Raw genomic sequence first — 12,010 nt, forward strand, 5'->3', positions numbered from 1 at the left:
GCGTTTACACGTGTCACGAAACCCGCCCTCCAAAGAAATGCCGCAAGCTACTTGTTGGTGCATCCGTCACCTTGACTCCAGCAGAGATCCATAAGATTCAATGATCTTGTCTAAAAATTATCCATTGTTCTCCTGCGTTTAAATAATTTTTTGAGTTGTTCTATGGTCTGGAACAAGACGAACAATGTGGTTCGATCTGTTCTTAATTTCTGTTCCTTGCTTTGAAAATTTCTATTTTGCATACGTAACTATAGCGTAATGCGTTATAACGTTTTAAATACTTTTTGAAAGTGTGTATTAAAAGATTGATCGAAGAGCGTAAAAAATGTATAAAAGATTATCGTGCGAGCGCGTTCAAACGTATACGCCGAACCCGTTCACGTTCGACGATGGCAGGCGTGAATGAGACGGCGCCGATTTTTCGGCGATTGCGCGCGCGCGCGGTTTCGTCGCGGTACGAAACGAAGCGCGGGGGACCAACGGCCCCTCGGAATCGGTCTCGAGAGAAGAGGGCCTTTGCCGGTCGATCGGTCAAAATCAGATGTATCGGGCACGTTTGCCCCCCCGCGGTTTGCTTCCATCGAAAATCCAGATCTGTACGTGGACGGATGCGACGAGGAGGTGAAGCAGGAGGAGGTGGAGGAAGAGAACGACGACGACGACGACGGCGACCAGTTAGATGTCAGCCGGGCATGTTAAACGAGTGTGCGTCTCTTGTAGAAGACGGAAGGGGGAGGGAGAAGTCCCAACGCGACGCACGCGTGTACGCGCGATCCACCGACGGTGATCAATCACCTTCAAACTGTGGTCGTACAATGCATGTCGTGCCACCAGAATCTTGCCGCTCGAGAGAGAGCTATTGTTGCCACCCACGTCGCCTCTCGACTTCTGCTCGGCCTGAACCGCCGCGACATTCTAGTTTTCCATCGAAATCCAAGGGATCGCCGTCTCTACACCCCCTCGAGCAAATTCTGTCGGGTGACCCCTACTCTCGATTCGAATCTCACCGAGTCCCGGTCGTCGACTTCTTCTTCCCGCATATGCGATACGCGAATATGTACCGTGATACGTGCTCCCGATGTTCCGTCGATCGGGAAGGGGCCCCGTCCGCCGTAAATCCTATTTTTTCGAATTGACCGATCCGAAATCTAAAGGGGCGCGGCCGTATAAATACGTGGGAAACGTCCCGCCGGGAGACAGACCCGAGGGTTGTCCCTCTCTCCGTGGAGCGTCGCGGATCGAGAGGCGAATTTTTAAAAGATTCGACGTCGTAAAATCCGTCCCGTACCAGTCGCACGCTGCTCGATAATTTCTAATCGGTAAATTTTTCAAATGTCTCATTTAACTTATTAATCAGTCAATATAAAACATATCAGGATGCGTAGATCTATCGCCAATAATATTACGTCAGCAAGCAATATTTCAAGCAGGAATATTTCCTGGCCTTCCAAAAAACTCGAGCACCGCCATGAAGCGACGCATCGGGTGCGACAATCGTGGTGTAGAATTTCGTAGCGATAGCAGCACGCGTGCCAGACGCGTACACAGGGCGACCGTGCTCTCTGCGTAGTAACTTGTTCAACAGACCGGGGATGAGGCTGTTCCGATCGGGCGTATCTGGCTCGCGTTAAAACTGGATCCTGAAGTGCGTCGGAAGAAAAGGTGAGCGACGCGTGCCCACTTATCCGGCGCGTTATCTGTCGGGCCTCTGCCGTGGCTGGCCGGATCAGGCTGGTGAGATTCCAGGCGTGTTCCCGGATAGTATTCGAGGAAACGTTTTAGGAACACGCAGGGCGCTGGCCGCGCGTCGAAGAGCAGCAGGGAGAACGTTTCTGTCGAGACAACGAACGGAAGGTCCCCGGCGAGATTTCGCGATAGAATCCTGGAGAATCGATGGTATCTCGTTCGGGGGGTCAGCCGAGAAGCAGCCCTCGATGACTGGGACACGGATCTCTCGCCATTAGTCGGGCAGCGGTGGTTCCATTTGCCAGCGAAAAACCGACGGTAACACGGGGGAGAGAAACCGGCGCGCTGGCCCACAGCGTGGACGAGCGCGGACGAGCGTGGCCGCCCATCGTGCGTGGGACACCGCGTAAAAATGAGTTGTGTCAACGTGCGGCCCCGGGGCCCCCCGGCGCGGTTGCCACCAGGTGGTCAACTTGTTTTATAATACCGTGCCTCTTCGTATACGGGCTTCTATGCGTGGCCCCGTCTCTTTCCGCGTGCTTCGGAATTACACGTAACCACCCGACACCCGAATTGTGCGCGCCGATTCCGTCGGTCGAACCTGTCGCGCTTCGCACCTACACCCGTCGCCTGTTCCTAGATCCGCATTCATCAATGAAAATCTCTAGGAATGCAGTATGAACCGTATCCATTATATGATTGTTCTGTGGAAAGTGTGAATAATTGTACAGTTAAATGAATGTACATAAAAATGTACAGTTGTGTGAATAATTATAGACTCGAAGTAACGAGATACTATATTTTCTGTTAATTCTAATATAGAAAATATTATCTTATTATTTTTATTATCTCGTTTTTTAATTATTTTAGTATTTTGTTTAAATATCTACAGAAATATAATAGTTACTTTGAGTCCACAATTATGCACATTACTGTGCACAACTCTCAAAAAATACTTGGATACTCACGTCATTTTTACGACACTTTCTAAGTGTAATATTTCCTGACGTCACAATGAAGAAACTAAACAAAATTAAAGAGTGTCAAAAATCAGCCAAAAAATACGCAGAACATAAAAGTCATTTAATTATTAAAACCGAAACTAGGAAGTTAAAATTCACCATACAGAATATTAATCAAACTCTTTCGTACACTAAAAATCTTATTAACAGTTCGTTCAGTATATTATATTTATTTCATATATTACAAATTCTCAATTAAAATATTAAAAATTACCCATACGCGACCGTCGTTCACTCAACGTCTCAACAATATTCTATATCTTCTAAATATTCTATCCTCGATCCTAAACTGCACGAACCGCGGCACAGAAATCCTAACAGTCTCCTGTAATAATAATAACATACAGCGCTTAAAATTATACAATTTAATTATTGAAATCTCTTAGGTCGTTAAAAGTTCATCCGCCGGTTTTACAGCCGCATTAAATTTTCTAATCCGTTTCATACAGAGACGGTGTGTGTCCAAGGGTTCGCCGCTTTCGTTTTACAATCGGAACGGCTACGCTCGGTTGCCTTTCCCGCTTCTATATACCTGTGATCCGTCACCGATCCAGATATTACACCGCCCCGAACCTCGTGATATACATCGAGATAGCCTTACTGACGTGTCCTACAGGACGAGACGGTCCTCCCCTCCTTCCTCCATCCCTTCGTCGTCGTTGCATATAGAGCTGCGGAAGAAGCTTATTGATAGCGAACCAATGAAGAATTAACAGCGAGAATGTCACAGCTGGTAAAAGTGATTACAATTATAAATGTATGCGGTGGATTTAAAGATGAGCGAGAGATATAATTATTCTCGATTACTATCGATGAGATATCTAACGAATATGGCCTCTTGGCTGCTTATAAACTAGACCACGACGAATTTAATCGAACTCGACGATATCATATGTTTCCTATTTTTGATTTCAGCTATCAAGATGAAAAGAAGCGATATACTTTTGGCTGGGAAGGTACATGTGTTACAATTTTTGTATTTGGGTTTAGTAAACGAAAAGCAATTGTTTTAACCCTCGAAACACTGGACAACGAAACCTTCAGGTTGGCTACACTGGAAAATCGTTCATGGTTTTAATATTTCAATAAATAAAATTATTATTTCTTAGCGAATCTTAATTCTAGTAATACATCGTGTTAATATTCGTCTATTTTTTAGTTTATGTTCAAAGATGGAACTTCAGTCCGAACGCAAATATTTAATCTCAGCTCTAAAATATACTAAAATGCAAATATCTTCAAAACCAATGATCTCTCGCAAGAAATGCCTCAATTATTTCACGAAGAAACCAACGAGCTGACTGAACAACTTTACATAACCTGACATAACCTGATCTTGATATACCCTCGACGCGTCCACTTAGAACAATCTTACCATCGCATCGCCTAGTCCCAAAAACCATACAAACTTCCTCTGTAACAATATTTATCATCGTCGACGGTTTTCGAAGACATTCGATTGGAATCGATCGCGCTGTATAATTACGCCGCGAACACGAGGAGGAAACGTTGCTCGGAGAGAGAGCAGTTGTCGCGATTTAATGCCGTCGGATTCGAAGAAGTTATTTCGCTTGGAACGGAGACGGATACGGGGAGCGTAGCACTGCAGCCGAAGCGGCGGCGGCTCTCGCGGGTTTCGTTTCTCGTGGATGCAAGAATCGATTCGAGATGATTAGCGATAATGTCAAGGGAGTCCGGAGGCACGTCCGTGATGAGTCCGTGACCGGCGTGCCCCGTGCTGTGTCGGCGTGGTTTAACTCGCTCCAGTACGTCGATACGTAACCACGAATCCACCTAATTGAAGTAACCACAAGGCGCACCGCGCCACGTTACACGCCGATGCAATCGAGGAAACGAAACGGGCCGGGGAGAGTGAGGAGCGGAGAAGGGAAAAGGAAAATGGCCAGAGCAGAAACAGAGAGAGAGAGAGAAAGAGAGAGAGGGGTGGAGAGGGGAAAGGAAGGAAACACGGAAAAGAATCGAATATCGGAACGGTCGAAGAATCGAGGAGGTAAAAGAGCGCGGGAAGGAGCGCGGTTGAGCAAACTACGTCTACCGTTCGACGGCTGCCTCCTGTTTCTATCTGTTTCTCTCGGCAGCTAGCGTTTCCGTTCGCACGTGCCGATTCCAGCGCATCGGCATCGAATTCTTTCGTTCTTTCCGCTCCGAGGATACGCCGATTATGTATTAGATTGTATAATGAGTCCGTTCGCGCCTTCTGGAAAATATAGTACCGCGCTGACGTCGACAATTACAGTTTAATTTATACTGTGTTAAAGTAGACACTTCCAGCTTTTATTTGAGCTAAATTAAATAGAAATATCTCTATGGAAATGTATTTTAAAATCCATCTGAATTTTTCCTTTTAATCCTTGTGAGTTCCATGATGTCAGAGATCGATTTCTTTTAATATTTCAAAATTATCTTGTTATTCTATTATAATATAATTTACTATGTCTTAAAGTAGACACTTTCAACTTTAATTTCTGCTAAATCGCATAGAAATATCTCTACGAGAACGTATTTTAAAATTTATCTGAATTATCGCTTTAAATTCGTGGAATTATCCTTTCCTTTTCCAGGAGAGATGCGCGAACGGACCTGTTACACAAGCTAATTATTTTGCGAGAGGAAACGATGGACAGGACGAGAACGCAAGAATTTCGTTGCTCGCGAGGAACATTACCACTTGATGCATAGTATAAATATATTTATGTGAATATTTCGTTATATGTTTGTGTCTACATAGCGCGACACGTACATGCTACTAAATGCCACCTCTCTCTCTCTCTCTCTATTTCTTTCAATCTTTCTCACTCTCTCCCTCTCTTTCTCTCTCTTTTTCTCAACCGGATACATTGCGAGACGATCGTTGATCCCGCCGTTCGATCTAGCGGGAAGCGGCCAGTCTTGTCCATCTCCGTGAATATCCAGTTCACGTAACGTTCAAACAAGTTCACGTGAGAAAAAACATTAGGCGGTGAATATTCTGGTTAACAAATAATACGACGGTCGCTCAATAAATAATACGTGAATCTCGTACCGACCAGCCAGAAGCGTACGCTTCATTGGTCGTTCCTATTGAACTCGCCGATTGCGACGCGACTAAACGCGACGGTTGTTGATCTCCCGCGAGGATATATAGCACCGTCCGTGCCTCCGTACCTGTGCCGTCGAAATCGATTCACGCTCGAATCGATGTGTATCGGCCAAGTAATGTATAAATGCGTATCGATCCGATCGGTCGATCCGTGCGGACCCGTGTCGAGACAGACGCTGATATGTACAAAAATCAGATGCCAAAAATGTCTTCGAGAGCAAAAGACGCTTCTACGGGAACGGTTCGTCCGGGGCCGTTAGCTGCCGTCTACAATTTTTCGGAAAATCGAAATCACCGTCGGGGCAGACTCGATAATTAATATCTGTATGCTAGTTGAACGTGTTCGCTCGTTCGCTTCGTTATATGCAGTCTGAGATATACGTACGTATCTATAAACCATGTATCTACGATATACATACCGTATGTTTATACAATAATCGCTCGATCTCTAATACTGGTCTCGCTTCCAAACAATTTCATCCAGTACGCTGGAAGAGGAACGCTCCGATACTTTTGTATTTTACTCCCGAGAAATTGGCTGATTCCACGACGAAACACCGGCGAACGCTACACTTCGTGATCCCCCGGTTCGATCTCCCGATTATTAGAGAAACACGAGAAACAACGCTGTTCGTAGAGGTAGCACCAATCGTTGCGATAAAAAAGATTATCGATGAAATTTTGAACGATTACCGTCGATGAGCTTTTCGTCGTTTTCGTAAAATGCGATCAACAGCGACGATTACGGTTACGCGCAATTTTTAAAAAATTAGAAAATTTTTGTGCAGTTCGATTGAAGTGTTACCCGATCGTAATTTCAAGCTGGATTAATCCGCGCCGCGTGGAATGTGATCGCGATCGTAACGTGGCGATATAGATACATTCGATTAGACTCGATTGGAATTGTCGCGTTGATGTTGGCGGCTTGTTTTCTGCTTTTCTTCTCGACGATCGATGTTTCTTTCTTCTTCTTCTTTTTTTTTCTCTCCCCCCGAGAAAGGAACCATAAAAGAGCACAGTCTCGATTTTCTAACAGTGCATTATACTACGCGTTAGATTCGCCGCTCGCCTATCGTTGAATAGAACATAGTTTCCCTTTTCGGGCATGCATCGCTCTCTCTCTCTCAAAATAAATACCCTTTTTACAAGAGCGCGCACTTCCTTTTCTTGACTGGCTCCGGTGGTTCGAGGGCAGCTAGTATGGCTTCGTCGAACACGTTCTTCAAACCTTTCTGCAAAGTTAACATCGTTTTCGGTCAGTGTCTTGTCGCACTTGGAACCGGGAACGCATTTAAAAATACACGAATGAACACGTATGTATTTACTTGCGTAAGGGCACTGCATTCCACATATTTCACCGCTTTCAACTCTTTGGCAAGCTTCTCTCCTTGCTCCGCCGATATCGGCTTTTGTTTATTCTTCGCCAATTTCTCAGTAGTTGTACCGTCGTCTCTCAAATCGATCTGGGTACCGACGAGTAGGAACGGTGTCCTCGGACAATGATGCGTTATCTCCGGTACCCACTGAAACAAAATAACCATGAAACAAATGCTCTTACGTTTTTTCGTCTAGAACAAATATTTTTGTATAATACTCAACCTTCTCCTTAACGTTTTCAAACGACGAAGGCGATACTACGGAGAAACAGACGAGAAACACATCTGTCTGAGGATAACTCAACGGTCTCAGCCTGTCGTAATCTTCCTGACCTGTAACATTGCATTGTATCAATATCTTGAAGCAGTTTAAAATTGTAGTAAATCTTACCAGCTGTATCAAACAATCCTAGAGTATATGGATCTCCTCCTATCATCACTGTGACTGCATAATTGTCAAAAACTGTGGGCACATATTCGGATGGAAATTTATTGGTCGTGTAGGAGATCAGAAGACACGTTTTACCCACAGCTCCGTCGCCGACTACGACGCACTTTATTGTCTGCATGTTGAAAATTCTCTGTGATATCTACAACAGCTATGAAAAATAATAATTAATACGACAAATTTGTTAAAAATCTGTGCAATATGCGGATTGGAGCAAACAAAAGTCGCGAGCATAAATAGGTCAGTACTTTACTGTTAACAACAGTTAATTGCGAAACATCCTCGTTTTGTTCACTTTATTGTTGAATTTGACAGTTCGAATCGAATATTGTTTCCCGTGTGAATCATGTGCGCGCTCGATTCGTTCTTAACCTACAATCACGCGCTAGTATCTTTCGTCCGGACAGATCGAAGCGATCGCAACCGTTTCGCGCTTGTTGCGGTAATATGCGTATCATATAATTTCGCGAATTCGCGAGAAATTCGATGCACAGTTATCGTTCCGAAATGAAAAGCGAGTTACAGTAAATGACATAGTTACCTACAACCGTCCGACTGTCACTAAAGGTTAAAATTGTGGCTCATACTCTTGAAACGCAGAAACTGAACGGCTTCGAGTATTCCGAAAGAAAATAAAAAAGAATGTAAACAACATCTAACAGTCCAGAGCTATCCCACTGAGCTATTCCACGATACTTCACATTTATCTTGGAATACACATTTCCCCTTTGTACATATGTAATATGTACACTGATTCACTGTGCAATAATGCCCATCCTGTGCACCTTAAATCCGATACTCATGACGGTTACGCGAACAGTATGGGTCTAGGGAAAATTAGAAAATTACGGGACCATGGAAACAAATGTATAAATATATTTATATCTAAACGTATAAATCTATTGTTTCAAAACGTATGCTATTAGAATGTTACTGCAAATAAATTTTAATGTCTGTTCTATCGAATTTAACTGTAAGGAAAGTTACATCAGAATAAAGCTTTTACTGGGCCGTGAAACACTATCACCACATAGCGGTAAACGTGCGAACTAAATTTCTTCTCTGCCCATAGTATAAGGTCCCAAAAAATATTAATTATGGCAAAAGTAAAACATAAAAAAATAAACCAGAGACCTAAGTTTGTTCAGGAGAATCTACTGCATTGATATCGTATGAAAAAAGCAGATGACAACAGTGGAAAAACAATAAAATTAGTAGACAATATTACCGATAGTAGATTTTGGCTAACAGTTTGCGCGTTTTGCCGCTACACTAATTGGCGCTGTACAGACCTCTGAAGAAGCTTCTTATTTTCGCCACAAGCGGCGCCATCGTCGCCGGTGTAATTTGGCTAACAGTTTGGGCATTTTACCGCTGCACTAATTGGCGCTGTACGGACCCCGAAACAAGCTTCTAGACTTCGCCACGAGAGGCGCCAGTTGTCATAAATGGCGCGATTTTTAAACCTCCAGGAACAGAAGAATTATGCCGAATATTACAGTGCATCTTACAGCGAAAACCTCTACGATTGCAATGATAAATAAACATTTCTGGTGCATCGTCGATGCAGGAAAGTCTCTCGAATATTTCTGTACCCAAAACAAATACTTCTTCTCGCTAAAATTCATTCCACAACACAACACAATTCCTTCCGAGGGTCAGATTTAGTTCAGATGTTACATTAAGAGGCTCTTGTGGGAGAAACTAAATAAAGAAGAAGTCGTGATAATTCTCTCAATTTCTTTGTATTTGTCTCTATACATACTCCTCAATCACAATTGCAAAATATGTACGGTATACTCCATTTATTGTACAACAATGAAAAGTTAAATGAAAAAAGGTCTGTTACCGTTTTAGATACATCTTGGATCGAACAATGTACTTTGGAAGCTTTGTACAAGCATATAGGAACATTATCATTAGATAACCTTTTTCATTAGTCAGCTTACATGGTTAAAAAATAAATTAAATACACTATTTCTTTTAGTCACCTTGCGAAATTGGTGATCCACGGTCTCGTTTCGATCCCTTGCCTTTCCCCTTTGTCTTTGTTTCACGTTTTCTACTGATCGAAGACGTGGACGTTGTAGACGTAGAATCAGCAGGACTCGAATGACTGGACCCTTCCCTGTCCCAACGTGCCAGCGCCTCCCTCAAATTCTGTCCATCATTCTCCTCGTACGTATCTACATCCACATGGAGATTATCCTGACCCGTCTGAGCATTGGTTCCAGATTCCAAGTTCGCCCTCATCTCTTTCCTCTGGTCCTCCGTGTGCTGGGGGCAACGCATCGACCTGGTGCACAACTTTTTGGTGTGCTCCGATACCACCCCACAAATCTGAGTCAACAAAATCCTCTTGTCTTCCAAAGACATGTTCTCGTAATTAGAGGGAGAATTCTCATTGCTACTGTGCACATGCTCGTTCATGTTATCCCCGTTTCTCTGGTTGTTCTTCTGCTGCTTCGTCCGCTTGATACCGTTCCGGTCTTTCCTACGCTTGCGTTTGTCATTATTTAGGCTCCAGTCGACGTCGTCGTCGTCGTCGCTTATCACGCCGCTGAAATTGCTGAGATCCTTCGAGTTGTTCGCGATGCGTCTCGACGCGATCCGCGAGCTGTTCCGTCCCATGCCCATGCATTTTTCCAAATGCGTGGCGAAACGACAAGCCGCGACACCTCGGTCGCAGTTCGGGCAGTTGCATTCTTGGGATTTTTTCACAGGGTGCTGTCCGAACACGTCCAACCCAGGCGAATCTACAATAAACGAACATAACCTCGGTAAAAACGGGTGCCTCGAGGCGCGTGAAATTACGGAAAATATCTGTTCGATTTACTCACCGACGATGGCATAAGACTCGTCGTCCGGTATGCCTTCTTCGACGTCCGAGCTGCCAGTTTTCGTAGTGCGATGCACGTCGAAAACAAAACCCATCAGAACCTCGTCGAGCAGGTCGTCGTAAATTTCTTTCGTGGCCGTCTCCACATTCTCGTTTTTGCCCATAAAATCCAAGAACCGTTTATTCAATTCCTGTATTCGTTCCTCGGTCACAGACATTTTCTAGTCTCGGACTATTCGTCGGCCAGAACACTCTCTGTTTACACTCCCGGAATGACAGCTGTGAGTCGTAACATGTGCACTCCCTGGCCTTCGACACACGAATGCCTCTCATCGGGACGACGTGATCCTTTTATGGTTGTCCACACGATCTACCTGCACATATTTTAAACAGCTGAGCCCTTTACCGTAACGTGAACTTATCCGAAGAAACTTACGGTAGAAACAGGTACGTTGTCATAAATTTTGCACACTGTCGACAATGACAGCCGGAAGCGTGCGGACATGTTCCCCAGAGACTGTCTTACCAACAGATGGCCACACTCGGGTATTCGAAATTCGGAAGATCAACTCGTCAAAATTTAAACCTTTATATTCGTTACAATAAATTTATTAATAATAAAGAAATTAATTCTTTGAACATTAGTCGATTGTTCTCGCGTTTATCAATTCTTATCGCTTCTTTATTAAGATATTGTATCCATTATCAGGAGTACACAGAAATAACATCATTTTTCTAGATATAATTTTATTTTATAAAATATATAAAACAGTTTAATCTACAGACTACTTCCCATCGTTATAAATTACACGACTTCTTCCATCTCTTTGGCAAACTTTCAATTGTAAAATGAGGAGACAATGTCTATTCAATCTAAAAGAAGACATTACTTATAGGTATTCTTAGTGCTTGATATATTATTATTAGACCGTGGATCTTTATGTAAAATAAAATATGTCTGGCTCTATTGTAAGAAACAGACGATGGAAATAAATGTTTAATAACCTTAGTCAGTGAGAAATAGTATTGATATTCTTAAATTGATTTAATATTTTCACGGTTTGAAAGACATACTCGTTTCTGCTAAAAATGCTCGCAAAACCCGCTGTCTATTTAATATGTAATTCAATGAAGATTTTATTCTCATTCGAGTCGATATACGGAAACATTGGAGGAAGTATAAAATCAGAACGAATTATTAAACGTAAATTAAGTTGAAAATATGATAGCAAGCACATAGTAAAAATAATAATGATTTCATTTGTATAAATTAATTCGCGTGGACTTTGACAAAAATGTTTCCGCTGAATGCATTTTTCATCGACATTGAGTTACGTTTCTATGAACGTGGAAGCGAATATCTCGGATTTTAGTGGGATTGTCTTCGCTCGGCGGTAATGAGCGAACCAATATATTAGAAGACGAATGCGCGAATTTCTAATAGCCCATCATTCCTTATTACAGCTCCGACCGACGTGAATAGATTCCGGTCCGCTTCCATAAAATTTATAGCCTTCGACTTGGCAGGCTACAAAAATA

The 12,010-nt window shown here is 43.1% G+C and overlaps 2 protein-coding genes across 3 annotated transcripts in view; both read right to left on the bottom strand.

The window, feature by feature from the left end:
* The window catches only part of LOC144468314 (cdc42 homolog), a 155,290-nt gene extending 146,832 nt beyond the window's left edge, over nucleotides 1–8,458 (bottom strand). The window contains exons 1-5 of one of the 2 annotated variants that reach the window (XR_013493797.1): nucleotides 8,174–8,458; nucleotides 7,576–7,783; nucleotides 7,408–7,517; nucleotides 7,134–7,331; nucleotides 5,487–7,040 (exon numbers count right to left, since the gene is read on the bottom strand). Coding sequence is in view for 1 of the 2 variants with exons in the window: in XM_078177711.1 (XP_078033837.1) it covers nucleotides 6,951–7,040; nucleotides 7,134–7,331; nucleotides 7,408–7,517; nucleotides 7,576–7,753 (576 nt within the window). In the remaining variant the exon portion in view is untranslated. Of the gene's footprint in view, nucleotides 1–2,874; nucleotides 7,041–7,133; nucleotides 7,332–7,407; nucleotides 7,518–7,575; nucleotides 7,784–8,173 lie in introns of those variants that run through there. The other variant, XM_078177711.1, reaches the window with a different exon arrangement.
* Nucleotides 8,459–9,361: 903 nt separating this feature from the next.
* Nucleotides 9,362–11,009, bottom strand: Sgf11 (SAGA associated factor 11kDa). The gene is made up of 3 exons (XM_078178274.1): nucleotides 10,908–11,009; nucleotides 10,473–10,845; nucleotides 9,362–10,388 (listed from the first exon to the last, which is right to left on the bottom strand). Exons 2-3 carry the CDS (start codon nucleotides 10,687–10,689, stop codon nucleotides 9,616–9,618), a joined length of 990 nt encoding a protein of 329 aa, XP_078034400.1. The 5' UTR covers nucleotides 10,690–10,845; nucleotides 10,908–11,009; the 3' UTR covers nucleotides 9,362–9,615.
* Between the last annotated feature and the right edge of the window lie 1,001 nt (nucleotides 11,010–12,010).

Source organism: Augochlora pura, chromosome 4 (genome assembly GCF_028453695.1).
Source record: "Augochlora pura isolate Apur16 chromosome 4, APUR_v2.2.1, whole genome shotgun sequence".
NCBI lineage: Eukaryota > Metazoa > Arthropoda > Insecta > Hymenoptera > Halictidae > Augochlora > Augochlora pura.